The 16,862-nt window shown below is 42.8% G+C and overlaps 1 protein-coding gene across 2 annotated transcripts in view; it reads right to left on the bottom strand.

Annotated features, from left to right (window-relative positions):
- Nucleotides 1-16,862, bottom strand: part of LOC137131099 (raftlin-like) — an 82,896-nt gene that overhangs the window by 43,626 nt on the left and 22,408 nt on the right. For both annotated transcript variants that reach the window (XM_067511926.1, XM_067511927.1), the window contains exon 3: nucleotides 1,953-2,130. In XM_067511926.1, the coding sequence (XP_067368027.1) occupies nucleotides 1,953-2,130 (178 nt within the window). The remainder of the gene's footprint in view (nucleotides 1-1,952; nucleotides 2,131-16,862) is intronic.

Here is a 16,862-nt window from a genome sequence, read left to right as displayed (position 1 = left end):
TTGTTTACAAGTTTTTCCTTCCATTCTAGTTTTTCTTATTCTTTAATCCGTGCACATTCTCTTACACCCAGCTCTCCTATCAGCATGGTTTCATCCTATTTTATCTTAAATTTATCTAAATTCCTTCTGAGTCATGTACCTGATCCTCTTTTCATTTTTTTTCGCACAACAACAACAACAAAGTCCTGTCTTTTGTGTGGCTTTTTCTTACGTGATCACTCTGGCTGCAGCCGAACTGTCGGAGCACAGTAGCTCTGATTATTACACTCCTTACTCTTAGTTGCTCATGTTATTGGTTATTGGTTTTTGCAGTTATTGTGCTGTCGCTGTGGGTGAGAGCATTAGCTAAACGACTAAAATGTCAATGTAGATTATTAGCCGTGGTGTTGTGTTTATTCTCGTCAACCGGTGATGGATTCTGGCCTCGAAATGTGCCCAGAACAATGTCCCCCACATGCACACACATGCACATGAAGTCACATACTATACAGGCAGAGGCAAATGTACTGTCCATTTGAGGGAAAAGGTTCAAGTGCTGGATTTTTGACCTCTTAAGAGAGGAGCATGATACTCACACACACACACACACACACATCCATTTTTTGGTAAACATGCTTGGATGTTCGCTGGGCTTCACATCCAGACAGAGCAGCCACTGGGGCTTCGGTTGCTGGACTTCACCTGTCTACGTGTCATTGAAGCCAGGAAAACAAAACAAAACAAGACAAAAACTTCTGCTGAGATTCAGTCTTTTTGATTGTCATGTTTTTACCAAACCTGACTTTTTAGTGCGTGGTCCTGAATAGGCTCAAGTTTCATGACCCCCTGGGGGCCGTCAAACACATAATCAATATTGAGGATGAATATCTGTAAAAACCAAGCCAATGTTTCTCTTTAGGTCCAGAGAAAGAAACCTTTCAGATAATTCAGGCCATAAAAAAGCAACCATTACCCCCCTTCAACCAAACCTTGGACCTGCCACTGTGCTTCCTGCCCACCCCCACAGTTCCCAGGACAGAGGGGGCTCAGGCACAAGGCTGGAGGGCAGATATAGTGGGCAGCAGTGACATTGGGCCATGCAGCTGGTTTTTGGCTGGAGATTTGAAAGGGCTGGCTGGAGATAGAGGACTGAGATTATTGCTGACTCACGTCCAAAGGCGGCTGCCCACATGACGGCTTGCTGAGCCACAAACACATGTTGGGATGCGCTGGTGCAGATGCTGAAGCCGCACTGAAAGGCTGAGCGACTGATTACATATATGTGACGAGCCTCTGCTCTTTTGTGGTGGTTGTGGTGACGTAAATCATCTGCAAACGAGCCTCCCACACAAAGTATACAATACTGAAACATGATAATGCTGTAAAAATATAAATTACGAGCCCGCGTACCTTTTACTGTATGCACCATCCAATGCATTAACACACAGCAAAATCTCATTCCCACCAATTAGATTTTGTTCTTTCTGTATAATCACACAAGTACATTAGCAATCTGAACAATTTTCCTGTATGTATAACCTTTGCTTCACTTAGATGGTGTGACTTACTTCTCGGGGCTAACTTGTTTAGTTGGACAACTAGATTATTATTTACTTTTCCTTAGCAGAAAAAAAAATTCCAAAGCATCTAAATGTCTTCGGAGTTGACATGCAACTCAGTTTTAACTGATCTGCTCCCATTTTTTTTTGTCATTTATTCACTTTTGTCCAAAGATTTTCTTCATTACACAACACAATGAACAATAATTTGCTAATAATATTTTTGCATATTTCACAGGAGATTAAACCTGATGCCCTTGTTGCTAATTTACAGGAAACCAAGGTGGATGCTTGTGTTTCCATTAGTTTGTGGGTAGAAACTGTTACTTTGACCCCTTCATCTTTATACTGTAGTAACACCAATAAAGAAAAACACAAATTTGATGCGTCAGCTCGCTCTTATCTTGCCCTTACCCATCGTTGAGTCGAACCAGTATGGCCCTGTAGAGCTGGTGCTGTGGACTGTTGGACTCTGGACCACAGGGGTGGATGAACGGGTGAACGGCTGCCAGAACAAAGCCCTGCTGATAAAGCTCCTGCAGCTGACCCGGAAGTTCCCGCACCGAGGACAGACGCAGCGTGGACGTCCCACCTGAGAAACGCAAAAAAACAGAGGGACCGTGTGAGACGACGCTACTTTCTGCTGCTTTTGCGCAGTTTTCCCACTGACGTTGCTGGATAAAGTTCTGATGGCAGTTTACAGTACACATTTTGTTGTCGAACAGATCCAGCCGAACTATAGTTCTGATTTTCTTTCCTTTCAGCCATCGTCTTTGATCGTGTTCATAATGCACCAATCGCCACCGAGTCTCCAAGACAATACTGATTATTATAAGACTGTCACTGGGTTGACGTTTGGAAGTATTCAGCTTCACATTTTTCTTGACCTCTAAATTTCCATAGTCCTTTCCCTTCTGCACCTGTCACCTGATCTTATTCCTCTCTGTACTTCTGACCCTCATTGACTTGTCAGCTCACACCTGTCCCTTATTCCCTGACCAGGCGCTACCATTTACACAGTATATACTGCTGTCTTGATCGCTCTTAATGTCCCATATTTTCCAAATTTGTTGCCAGTGTCTCCAGTTGAGTCCTAAAACAGTGTAGCATAGATATACTTACCCGGGTGTTCATGCGGGAAAAGAGCAGTTTCAGGTAATTCTAAAGTAAACTGACAAGAAGAAGCCACTTGAGAAATGTTTTCCGCTGCACTTCTCGGTATCTGCACTATTTCTGTCACAGTATGCAAATGACATAAATGAGAGTCCATTTTCTCAGGAGTTAGCTCCTTTTTGATTTCTTTGTCGTTTCATTCAGGTATATGAGGTCTTCAGTACTGTAGAAAGGTTTCCTACAACAAGACCTGCCTAACCTCACACACATTTATTAAAGATAATGCCCATCAGCACAACATAGATGAAGAGGCACCACATCAGCAGACAAGAAAATTGCTGATGGAAAAAAAAAAAAAAAAAGAAAACCTAGACAAAATTAGCAATTCAGATGGCAACACTGATTTTAGAGTCATTCCCAGTTTGTTTTGGCAATTAGCATCTTGCTTTTCACTGCATCCTCCTCAATCTGAGAGTTAATAAGAGTGGATCAAAATCCAATCAGAGCTGATTGCTTAGGTACTGTATCACAGCAGTTCTCTATATTATGACACATACTTTCATTCCATCTCGGCTCAACTTAACTGTCCAAGTAGAGCGAACAGAGGCCTGACGTTAATTAGCTGCAATCAGCGAGTGTCCGACTGTTTATTAAAATAAAAAGTTTGCGACAGATTTGCTGTGCAAAGCTTTTTCCTCAGTGTTATTTTCCCTTCCCACCTCTCCTGGGGATGTAAACCTGCAGCAGACAGCCACTGGTGATGGGCCCCGTTCAGAGAGCGGCCAGCTGTGTTACAACAAGCCACACACAGCTTCTGTCAGGCAACATCAGCCAATCAGGATGTATGGTAATGAGTGTGGAAAGGCAGATAGAGGCACAGGTTCAGGAATGGGAGCTATTAGTTAGAAAATACAAAGCCTAAGAACGAGAAGAAGAGGAAGAGGAGTATGGACAGGAAATATGGAGGAAGAAATGATAGAGAGGTGGTAACAGAGGAGAGAGAACGTTAGAGAGGCTACGAGGGAACTGGCCCTTGGCTTTGGATGCATATTGTCTGGGATCCCTGCAGTCTGCTGCACAGGCGACATTTACCACAGGTCAAACAGCTGGGGCTCGTGGGAGAGCGCCAAGACAAAGAGCTGGATGCAGAATGAGAGAGCGGGGAGAGAAAGGCAGAGGCGGTCTGGTTCTCAGAACGAACTGTCACAAGACGTGGGAAATGTTGCTATGGCTAATTAGAGTCAATGAGACTATACAGAGCGAAAGGTTCAGATGCATGGGAAAAGTCAAAGTATAGAAGTTCAATGGGAGGTCAGACGCAGGGCGAGCGTGAGCAGAGCTGCCTGGCAAGATGCTGCTGTTTATTTGTGTGCGTTCGGTCGAATGTGGCATCAGGGCATTTTAGAATATTAGTGTAGGCCACAGTAAGTATGAGCAACAGTCTCCCACTGTTCTCCAGGAGCCAAATGTAGGACATTCAGTTAGTTATTTCACATTTCAACTCCTGACACCAGACATCACGTTCTCACACATCCTGAGTGTTTGATGTTAATATCTCTACACCCGGCAAATAAGTTGTGCATGACATTACATTTCGCCAGCGCAAAGAAAGATCTTCAATAACAAGCTCATGGGTTGTGAATGTTCTTAATACTTTTGTAAATAATTCATTCACTGTATCTGCTGCTGTGTGTGTCTCTAAGAGGTGAAGAGCCGCTGTAAAATATTATATACCTATTGAATATGGTTGATTCTAACCTATTTCATTAGAAGATGTTTTGCCTTGTGTTAGCATGTTTCGGTTTAATGCTTTTATGGTGAAAACTTTATTCCATCTAAATTCAGTGCTAACACACAAGTGGATGCAGGCCGATGCAAACTGACCTTGATGCATCCGAGTCGAAAATGCTTCAGCTTGAAGGAAGCTAGGACTTTATGACGCTAAATCTTGAGGATGCAGATATAATAAGATAAGCTCCTGGCACATACTGTACATCACTGATGCTACTGAACTGTTCCTTCAAACGTCTCTGAAATGTTGAGAAAAGACATCACGTTGTATTTTCCTAATTTCATGTCACCATCTATTTGCAAGTGTAATTCATCAGGAAAAAGCATATTTTAATCCTTTTTGCATTGAATCAGTTATTCTGCAACCTCCTTTTTGCAGGCACTAGAGCTCACACCTGTGACATTTTTCGTTTTCGTGCCGGCTGTAACATAATGCCGTCGCTCGCTTTCACGGCGCCGAACACATTATCCGAACCGCAAAGGAGGCAAAAAAGGATTTCTGGAACAAGTCAGCTAGTGTCAGTGAGGAAGCAGCTCCTGTAGTGTGGATAGAGAGCTGATTCAGTTCGGATCTTAACTCTTCCTTCTGGGCACAAATCCAGAGGTTTATTGTGAAACCACTAAAGAAGAAAGAAGTGGGGGGGGGTTGGAAATCATATGCTGTTCCCGTAGGGCAAGTGAGTGCTTTGGCTAAAAATACTTCTCCAAATTTCTCAATCACACTCTGTCCTACTGTGCCACAGTGCAAGAGCTTTAGAAGTTAAAAGGCGTGGAGGAATTAACACAAAGAAATAGGCCACCGTCATAAAGTGATGAAACATGTTCGCCTTTTTGCCTCTTCCTCCACCACTGGCTGCCTTAAGAAATAAAAATTAATCCTTATGTGATCTGCGATTTATTTATTTATTTTTTTCTCTCCTTCCCTCTTTATTCCGATGCAACATGAGCAACCTGCCCTTTTCCCAGTGGAATGCTGTTATGAGTGTGCGTGGTTCACACGGCAGTAGATGTTAAGTGGAAAGTGAAACCGTCTTTGCTTGCTCTCTGATCCCCTTAGTTGAGATGAGTAAATAAGGAATGGTTTCAATTAGGAAGTGGGAACACAGCCGCTGGCGACTTCTTAATCGCTGTGTGAGCTGTTAATAATCTCAACCAGACGCCTCTAAATACACAGACCAAATTTTATTTATCATGCTGTCCCCAGAGCAAAGTGTTACCCAGCGCTACGTTTCTCTGAATCGCTTGCTGTTGTAAGGATGTTTACTGTGCCCTAAAACCATGTTATCCAAGGAGAATCGCTTTGTTAGCGCAGATGAGAGCAAATTAGATGCCGTATAACTGCAGTACGTGGGTGTCAGTACTGTGATGTTTTATAGTGTTGTGATGTTTGAAAGTGCAAATATTCAGGCCTCTGAAACCGTCTGTGGTCGATCAGACAGGCAAACTGGCAGCCAATTACTTCGCTTTGTCTTTTTGTTTGCCCTGGAAGAAAACTCTCGCACGTATCAACAGAGTAGAGCCTTAAACTCACAGGAACAAATCGCTTCGTGACCAAAAAAAAAAAAAAAAAAGGGGGCGGCATCTGGCTGACAACTAACAAATTGGTTTTCGGCAAAATTGTTACTGCACAGACATCAAATAGACACTGCCATTAAACGCAGAAGAGTAAGCAAGACGTCGGGGATTGTATGTACTGTACGAAGATATGAAGAGGGAGTGATTGCTGTGTTTACTAATGGAAAGATGCAGAATCGGTTGCTCACTGTTAGTGGGGGATGATAGGTTCATGGTTGAGCCACAAGAGTTGTGGCCCTGCAGATTTGTAGTGATCACTTCAACAGCATGAAGGAAACACATGGGTTGCTATTGTTAAGCAAACCCTGCTGATGACTATTTGATCAAATGTAATGATATAGTGGACTTGGAATGAAAAACTCTCTCACTGCAACCTTTTGATTATGTCACATGATGTTAATCAGTGGATCAACAGTGGGCTTTGAACACAGAATTGGACGAAAAGTCTTTGAAATCGATGACAACCAATTTTAGCTAAAGACTTTGGGACGTGCATGAAACCTCCAACGAATCGTTCTTAACAAATCTTAACCTGACTGTCATTGCATTTTGTGCCTGCCGCGAGTTAAATCGGAGGCGAATAAAGTAAATTACACCAAAAAAGTCCCTCGTATCCTATAACAGGAAACAGTTTAGCAGTGTTTTTGATGTGTGTGTGTGTGTTCGAAGAGGCAGTGCAAGAGGGTTGATTATGTGAACCCAACACTGACTTCAGAGTGGAGATGTAAACATGCATTTTGAATATTCATGCCTGAGAGAGTTCATCTAGGGGGCGGAATAAATAACAAGCAGCCGTTCCATCGCTTTGTTTCCCCCGATGGTGACCTTGCACACATGGCTACAACATATTTTACTGACTCATCACTTGGAATTAGCAGCTGCCCTCATTTCATAATAGACCTATATTTACACTAACAAACCTGATTGCATCTGTCCGTGTTTTCCTACCCTGCAAATCTGAATAGCCCCTGCAGCAGTCCCATCCAGGTGGTGGAAATGCAACTAAAGCTGTTTGCCAATCATTCAAAAAAAAAGAAGCAAGAGTCAGAGGACGGAAAAAAATAGAGGAAGTGGCTCGATGTGAGTTCTCCGCTGATGAGAATGTGAATAGACCCACCCACCTGTGACTTGCCACTGTGACCCTGCAAGTGGCTGCTTTCACATAGTGACTAAAATAGTTCCACTTCAAGAAATAAAGGTCACAGCACTTGTGTGGGCTTGAGAAATGGATGCATTTACACCACTGTAATGTCAGAACGCATCCTCAACTGTTTGTGTTCGAGCAACTGGAGTGTTTCTAACGCACTGTGACAGTTTGAATGTTCCAAAAGACACACAAAGATGCAGCTAAAGTCTTCTAGCCTCAGAAAATGTTGTTAGTGTGCCCTTGGCTGGAGCATTTAAGCCTTATTCTAAACAAGTGTATCAGATTGGCAGCACCCATCTAGGCTCAGTCAACTTTCCATGACTAATTCTCACTTTCTATGCATAATAAAAGAAAAAGATCCCTCAACTTTGAATTGAAATCCTGCCCCTGACACTCGCTCGCTTTCCCTTTTAAACCCATCTGCCATGTAAGCACCTTTGAGCTGCAGCCTACCGCATTTCCATCACTCAACACATTTAAAAATAAATGAGTAAATATGAAATTAATAAGCTGAAAGATTGGAGCGCCAAGGCTCTACACTCGCACGTGCCATGCACCGCCTCTGGGAGAAATAGTTTGACCACATTTGCATGGTGGAGAAAATAGCCTGGCATACATTATCCACCCGCTGCAGCTGACTTTTGATCCTGCTGCTTCTATCAGCTCTCCATCTCTCAGACGGTGATATTACCTCAAATCATTGTGATTTGTATGTTTCGGCTAATAGCAATAGCTCAATTGGCAGCCGATGTGTTCACACTGGTGAACAGAATCTTGGGGGCCAAGGTGTTTCAACACATTCTCATCCCTCAGCGCCAGATACGGACGCTTTCTACGGCCTCACATTGTGCTGCTTTGTACGTCCTTTGGCGTATCATATTGACTCCACAGGTACCCTTGGGCGTTATTATTGGATGATCCAGGAGCAACACTATTTGACGCCCTGGGAACAACTGCTGCAGGTGCACTTTGGCCTCAGTGTTGGAGGCTCCTGGAGCGTCACCTTTTGACACAACAGGAACAACTTTATATGCACAGAAAAAACTACATTACGATTTGGGAAAACAATTTCAGAATAAGGGGTTAGGGTTAGTTATAATTTTTTATTTTTTTTATATTTTACGTCATCGATTTAGGCATCAAATATTGAAGCGCCATTAACAGCACGGAAAGCTCTGAGCATCAATCACAGACGTGAACAGGCGCCTTAAGTGTCTGCATGTAACGCAAAAGGAACCGGACAAACCGATGCTTTTTGACGCCACGGGACAGAGGTGCTTTTACTTTGTAGGGAAAGTTTGGAGAGATCACGACGGTGCTTTTATTTTTTAGAAAACAGCAAAGCGTTCAGTACCTGCATGAGATCACTCCCATCGGGGTAGAAAAGTCATAGGATAAAGGTGACTTTCGTCTAAGGGGACACAAAATGCCCCTCCCCTGAGGTCAAGCATTCTGGTCACTACCATTTTTTTGGTGTGTGCCTCATGCGCCACTTATTGAGATTATGTTGATTGACATATCACTTTTTCCCCACCATCTCTGCAGACCAGTGCCTTTAGTTTTGAACACAGAATTGGATGAAACCACTGAACTCTCAAATTTGAATTTGTCTCTGTAATGAGGGACTTATGCAATGCAGCCCTACTGTAAAATCCTTTCCTCTGTAATTGTCAATGGCCTGTGGTTGCTGATACTGTCTGATCATGTCCCGCATTGAGTTGCTCATCCAGTTTTCTATCACAATTTTTTTCAAATAGATTCAAAAGCAGATGTCACTTCAGATGCTGCTGAAACACTAGCCAGTCAAATCATCTTTGTGATTGAATGTTAATTGCTCAACCGTAACATGCAGTTCACCTGTGCTCTTGCATCTTCATTCATAATGTTTCTCCAGTCATTTATTTGGACTTGTTATTCCACAGATTCTCCACCCACTTGAAATATATGGAATTTGGAGGCCAAGGGTGGTGTGTGGAGTTTAGTAGCTTCTTTCTTTGCCCTTCGGGTTTGTAGAATGGTATTTTTACAGCTTAGAATGGAACCAGAAGTCGTATTAACTTGAAAAAAAAAATAAAAAATGAGCAGACACACTATAAACTACAGAGTCAGAACCTACAGATTCAGGAGCAACTTGTCATTTAGACTAAATGATTGATTGGCACAGGTTTAATGCATTTATTCAACACAGAGTTGGTGTTTTATTCCTAAAAATGTTTCATCACATTTGTGCGACAGCCTGTGCATCCTAACTCACACGCAAGATAAATTGTGCCTATAAAACATGGCTGCAAAAGTTGTCAAATAATGCCACTTGTGCATATAATCAAGATTCAAGATTCAAAAAACTTTATTGATCCCATAGGGAAATTGTGTTGCCTTGTTAATCCGCTCTCAGTACAAACTACTGATCAATAAGTAAGAAAACACCCACCAAGTGGTGTAAACATAAATGAAATCATTATGGCCTCTTATTCCAAAGCTATCACTCTGTAACGGCAGCATGTATATGTCCTCAACAGAATTAGAGTCCAACAGGAGTCGTACTAATACAAACCTGTGCACCTTTACAAGGTAAACTCTAATTGGCCTTTTGGAACTGAAAGCATCACCGCACTACTCTCTCTGAGAACTAGTCATATCATTATTCAGCGTCCAATTAAAATGGCCTTGGTCTCCTCAGGAACACTCCACTCTTGTGATGACCACCTGCTGAATCTTCGCTCAGTCTCAGCAGCCTGTCCAAAGTCATTAGCCTTCATACAGGCTTAAAATGAAAATGCCAGTAACTACTCAGTCTTCCCCACCATCACCTTCTTTATTTTTTTCTCCCCCTCCCTCAGCTTAGAGTTCTCTGGCCCTTTCATCCACAGGAGGGGGACGTTTCCTTTGCTTGGTTCCTCTGCACATTTTAGCCTATTTTTCTGCCTCTGGTCTCTGCAGGGAATCTGCCTTATGTTCTCCAGCTCTCCTTCTCTCTCTCTCTCTCTCTCTCTCTCTCTCTCTCTGTCTCGCTTTTACCACTATTCCTTTCTCCTTGCTGTTACCGCCTTAGAAAACCCCCTCAGCCCCTGCCCAACACCAGTTAGAAGAGGAAAATCTTTGAAGGGCCTCCTCTGCTCTTAACCTTCTTCTCCGCCTCTACATGTGAGAGTTTATTCTCTCTCTTGTTTTCTTATCTCTTCTCTTCTGTGCCAAGACAGGGGAGTAAGCCGGGACAAAGTGGCAGTGATGTGAGGGTAAAAGAGAAAAAACCAAGACCTCCGGTTTGACCCTCAGTGACCAGTATAAACAAAACCAACATTTACTGTGGATTTTCAAATGCTCGGGTTGATTCAGCTCTCGTTCTAGTCATTATGCAATAGTTGCGTCTCCTTTGCATTTTCCTGCAAATCCCAACCACACACAGTCATGTGACCATACAGCATCAGCTGTGTGAGGCTGGATCTTATGAGATGCTGTGAGAAAAAATGCTATCTTCAGCATACACGTACTGCATTAACATGCTCACACTGACAATGCTGAGGTGCTGATGTTGAGCAGGATTGTTTACCGTGTTTAACACCTCACTTTGGTGCGTTAACATGCACATATTTTGCTAATTAGCACTCAACAATCAGTAGGTCTAGTACACTTTGGCATGTGACTTGTTTACAAGTATTTGGTCACAAATAAAGGTGTTAACCTGATAATGGATGAAAAGTCATAAGGACTCGTCCCATTTGCAACTGTTCATCCAGTATTTGCTGAGAGTTTCACACAGTTTTCACACACCTCATAAAACCAGGTGATGTAGCAATGGTGATGTTACTTGTGAATTCTACTGATAAGTCATCTTTACAAGAAATAGCATTGGCCTGGAATAAGCAATCATCACCTTACTTTATAATTGTGTGGAGAACATAAAGTCACATCACACCATGTCACATGGTGTTAACTCTTGGGGGATGGGGCGACTGTTTTCCTTTTAGAAAATGAGTTCCCTGCATATTTTCTGTTTATCTAAACAGTTATTCATTGCCTTAAGTTTGCACAGCTCTACTTTAACTGCGACCCTGTAAATATTTTTTCTAATCAAATGTGTCTCGTAGAACAAAATTCCACCTTAGATCGACGAGAGCTCCATTCTAGCAATTCCAGTCACTGCAGCTGTCGGGAAATGGAGGTTTTTGCAGGTCTTTTAAATTCTGGTATTGACATTGCAGTAGCTGTTACTGATGACTTTTGTAATGTTGTTAAAAATCTAACTAGCAGCACGTCTCCAGTACTTCACTGTTACAACAATCCGTCGATGCTGCTTGGGATTTGTTCCATTTCATTGTTTAGGACACCGAGGTGAATAAACTCCAGAGAAAACCAGGTTAGGTGGGTTTACTGTCCATTACATCTCAGCAGGGTGTGAACAGTATCGACCCCTCTGTCTTTTCACCTCTCAACAGGAGAGTAGCAGTCAGGGCACCTCCTGTGTGGACTAATCCATGTCTCTTCTATGGCGGCCTCTTCTTCTCTCTCTCCATCTCTCTGAGGTCCAGGACGCCGTCATTAGCAGCTGGGGCTCAGAGTGCAGCTCAGTGGAGCCCTAGGGCCAAAGCTCTGTGCTTTAATTACACACATAATGAGTCACTGGGAAAGTCACTGGGTCTGCTGGTGACTCCGTTCTATCTCTTTCACTCACACACTCACTTGTGCACTTCATTACTCTTTGACTTGTATGCGTAAAGACTCATTCACCCATTGGCGCACACAACCACACAACTGCTACATCCACCTAATGACTGCAGTCGCACTCGCTCACTCGCTCACTCTCCTTGTTTCGCTCAGCCGCTTGCTTGGTCCTTCAGACAGCCAAATGTGACAATGCTATTTAGGTGTGGAAATGACACACGCTACTGGTTATTTTCCGCCAGATCTCCAAAACCGCTCTTTCATTTGTCAAACGACAAACCGTTTGTGCCACGGCAAACACGCAATGAAGGCAAACAGACACGGCCCACAGCCTCAGCTGAGTCTCAGCCGCAGAAACATTTCTTCTGTGCCCTGCTGCTCTTTCTGCACAATACACTTGTTTTTCTCATTTACACACGGGTCTGTTTCAGTTGTTAGACAATGAAACAAGCATCAAATAGGATTGCGTTCCTGGCAGACACTTGCTGTGATCCTGCTACAGACTCATTTAGCAAATCACAATTTTGTGATCATTAAGTTGTCGAAAAGAACATAAACAGAGGATAATAACAAGAGCAGTATGTAGCACTAGACTATATTGACATTTACAACAAACACTCATAGACAGGGATAAATATATAAAAAGAATGTTTAATCAATCTGCCATAAAGCTCCCTGGCTGTTCTCCCAGAAGCCCCGTTGCTCTTTACACACAAAGTTCACGCAACAGAGAATAAAACTGATGCTGTGTTAAGTTTGTTGACTTGAAAAAAAAACTCCTCCTCTTAATATTACAAACTGTTGCAGTGTTCGGTTATATAATCAATGTTTAATCTTGCCAATCTCTCCCACTCAAAGCGACCTTCCTATAATCTATTTCACCTTCACGTGTACCTCCACAAACAATGCAGCATTGTAGCTTGGTTTATTTTTAAACCCAGGGGCCGTTTTTTTGGCGTGAACGCCTACAAACTCACTCACTTATCAACTCTTGCCTTTTTTCACTCCCTCAGATGTGTTGAGAGGCAATCAGATAGAAGCACCATATCCACAAACCAAATACTTTACATTAGAGCGAAGTTATTTAAATGAAATTATATTATAGGGCACAATTCTCCGCATGCACACACACACACTCTTCCTGTGCCTTCACACCTCCTGCGCTCTCCCGCCCCACATTTTCACAGTAACACTGAGACCGATGGGATCACACCTGCATGTGGAGCAGAGCGACTCCTGTTCACTTCTCAGATACTGCGAATCGACATGATGACACTTGCTGTATTATTGATGCAGGACCGAACCACTGCAACAGGGCCAAGTCCCACTGCTGTGAAGTGCTTCTTTTAAACCCGAAATCAACGAAAAAATGGTATAGATTTTCATATCACACACATCAGTCTGACAATATTTAAGAAATGGGCACCTGTTCTAACAAAATCACAGGCAGAAGGTGCGAGTTTTGCAGCTTTCATATGACCTTTGCGTCTGAAGAACATACTTGATTGAGAATTGAAGTATTTATGTTTAAAGTCTTTTACTGATGTGAAAACTGTCCTTTTCAAATCAAGTTGTTTTGATTTTTTATTTCATATCTGCACATTATAACTCCTCACTGCTGCACTTTGTGAAGTTTGACAAGTCAAACATTCACATTTCTGCTTTGGAATAAGTTATCATCAAGGCAATAGGCAAAGTGGAAAGGAAACGGGGAAAGCACTGGTGGAGCATGTTGCCTGGGGCAAGAATTCAAAAGGCAAACTGGTGACGAGTAAAATGTGGACGCGGGAAGCGAATGAGACACGCTTTTTTGCTCCTTCAACGACTCCCGTTAAGATGCCCTTGAGCAAGGTGCTTAGCGGCGGACTGCTCCAACGCAGTCGCTCACTGGCTCCAGAATGTGGTCGCATTTGGGCAGCTCCCAGGTCTTAATGTCTGTAACTGAGCGAGTGTGAAGGATGCTGCTGAATGAAAGCACGCAGCAGAGCTTTTCTGGGTAAATAAAGATAAAAACAAATAGCCTGGATGGCCAGCTAAATGCTAATGCAATTGCTTTCTCTTTGTCTAGACAGAGCATTTAAGGCTGCCTGGGCAAATTTCTAAATACATATGCATCTCTCAATCTGTCTCCAGAGCTTTGGCGGAAGCTTTTACTGGCGATGGGGAGAAAAGCAAGTCAAATTCATCTACTGTTCCCCTTTGCTTAATGACTGAAGCACTGTATTTTGAAGGCACATGGCTAAATGAAAATGTTGGATGTCTTGATGGAGGAAAACTACCTGCAATTTGTTCAGGCAGTAAAAAGGTTTATATTTAGAAAGAAAAAAGGGCTGTGTCTTTTCCCTCCGTGCCATTCTCTCTCTCTCTCTCGCTCCTTTTCTCTCGGGGATTGAAGTGAACCTCCATCACCAGTCCTCAGGCTGACAGGAGGCCTCCAGAGTGCGTTTTGTCCGCTCGATGCCACCTCCTCCGCTGACAGCCCTCAGTTGCCTGGAGACGCCGCTTGAGAGACAAGCTGTGGTAAATGAGCAGGTTGTTGATCAAAGCCCACGACAGCTCAACTGCTGCGTTTTCAACAGCGCGTCGCTCAGGCTCCGCGCACCACTCTCACTTCCTGTTCTCTGCTAACTACAAGTTGTGGGCTTCTCCGTACAGTGCACCCTGACATTAGCCTCCTGTCGAAATATCACATTTGAAGCTTTTTCTGCCCGAGACATTCTGGCTTGATTGGGGGGTTTTCTGCTATTAGCAATGCAAAAGAGAGCAAATTTGAATTTTAAAACATGGGGTTCTGTGATGATTAAGCTCTCTGACAGGCTTGGGATGTTTTGGTGGCACTGTGAATCTGCCATTAGATGCTTTGTGCTGTTGATTGTGGTGCATAATTTGGTCCGTGCGCTGAAGACTGCCACCAAGCCAAACAAGCAGTGTTACCGCTGCTGTCACTTTACAGCAAATAACTGAGCTCAGTGTTGGATGGGAGCTAACAAACACAACACATTCATGGCTGTTTTACACATTCAGAAACATTCTGAAGAATCTGTATTGTGGAAACACTACAGATGATGATTATTTTAAGCGGAAGCTTGTTCACAAGAGCAAAAGCCCTCGTGCTCCTTCAGGCTGCCACCCACCCTCGGTGCCACCACTGCCAATATGTTTGCTCAAAGTGGAAACAATGGAGCTGGCGGTGGGAATCGCTCACTGTTTGAAGATTTTTAAATATAGTCAACTGTGATTGAATGGGTGAAGTGGATTGTTCAGCAATCACAGGCTCGTCAGTTTAATACTTGGCTCTCTCCTTGTTCTCAGGCCAAATCGTCTGAGCAAGACACTGAACCCCAAACACTGTAGCTCACCGTCGTGTGTGTGTGTGTGTGTGTTTATGAATGAGAAGCAAATTGTAAAGCTCTTTGAATACAAGCACTACATACATACCCTTCAAAATGCGTAGTATCTGTTACGTAGGCTGCATTTCTACATTCTCTGCAATATTATTAATACTTTTACGGCGCACGCATTTTAATGTAAGCAGCAACGTGGGGCTTTATTTAAAGGGTCACCAAACTAATTTCAACTTGCTTCCTACGCTTCTACTTTATGAAGTAAATGTATATGAATGGTGCTAAACTAATCTCTGCCTTCTATGTATTAAAATATCACTCAGCTACTAGCTGAAAATAGTCCCTTTTGCTTCACATGATATCATCTGGACAGTTTACAGCTCCGATGATGCCATCCAAGGTTGTTGCATCTGGCTGCTATTAGCAGCTCCACAGTGTGAGCAACCAGTTGACATCATTAAGAAAAGCCCCCCAAGTGACGTCATCAGGGGGAGTTTCTTTGGCTACAGAAGCAGAGGGATGTTTTATACATGTGCTCTCCAAACTAGAACCAGAGGAGGAAAATTGAAAAATGGTGAAGTTGCCCTTTGTTTTTCAACTTTATGATAATGCATTATATTTTATATGCCCATAAGTTTTAAATACCTAAACTATAAAATAAGTAGTAACTGCAGATGAAATATAGGTATGTGGGAGTAAAGTGTAATTACTTTAGCACTTTAACCTTAGAACAGTTATTGAATAAATGGACTCATATCAGTGCGTGGTAGTGAGCATCGTGCACCGATCGTGTGCACCTGTCAACAAAAGGGGAAGGAAACACATAACAAAAGAAGCAATGCACACACACGCACACACACACACACATACACACACTTAAAAAAACTAACTTACACTCAGCCTGGAACCCTTAACATTCCTCCAGTTCACCCATTGAAATGTCCGCAGTGCAGAGCAGTGTCTGCCTCTTCAATTGCTACCAGAGTGCAGACAGGAGACGAAGCTTCAGATAGTCTGCAAGCAGAGAGCTTGTCCCAGCTACCTGTCTGGGAGAAGTTGAGTGTGGAGTGTGGAGGCGAGCATGAGTGTCATTACGGTGACATCACCGTGAGCTTCTGGGACATCACACTTATACTGCTGCATGGGCTGTGATCTACAGAAAGACTCTAGGACGCATCTGAGTCCTTGTACATGTACGAACTCACTTGTCACTCGTAATGTGGGCCAGACATTTACAACATGGGTTTGTAGCTATATTTAAAATAATTTTTACGACATTGATGATGAGCATGTGAGCAATAGAAGCAGAAAAACACAGTTGTCTTCTGGATGTTTTTCTTTTTTCTTGAGATTTTATTTCCATCAAATTGTAAGGTATCAGTGCAGGAATACAGCTGCTGTTCTCTGTTTGTAATAAGATACACAAGTTGTGTGATAGAGACACTATTTTGCCACCAGTCAAACTGAATCATGACAAACCACAGCCTCAACAAAAAATACCTAAAAGGTTCAGCTATCAAAGAGCAGGAGATGAACTTCTGGAGGACATAGGTCTGTAAAACTGCACCTGACAAAAAATGTCTTTGAAAACCAGATCAAAGGCTCCAATAGTCCTCAGTTCAAGACGAAATATGTTTCCCTTATAGACCCCACCAACCAACTGTTAGCCAGTCTGTTCCACACTTACATAAT

The sequence above is a fragment of the Channa argus genome, chromosome 7 (assembly GCF_033026475.1).
Source record: "Channa argus isolate prfri chromosome 7, Channa argus male v1.0, whole genome shotgun sequence".
Lineage (NCBI taxonomy): Eukaryota > Metazoa > Chordata > Actinopteri > Anabantiformes > Channidae > Channa > Channa argus.
The sequence above is the reverse complement of the archived record's forward strand: the minus strand, read 5'-3'. Positions and strand labels throughout refer to the sequence as shown.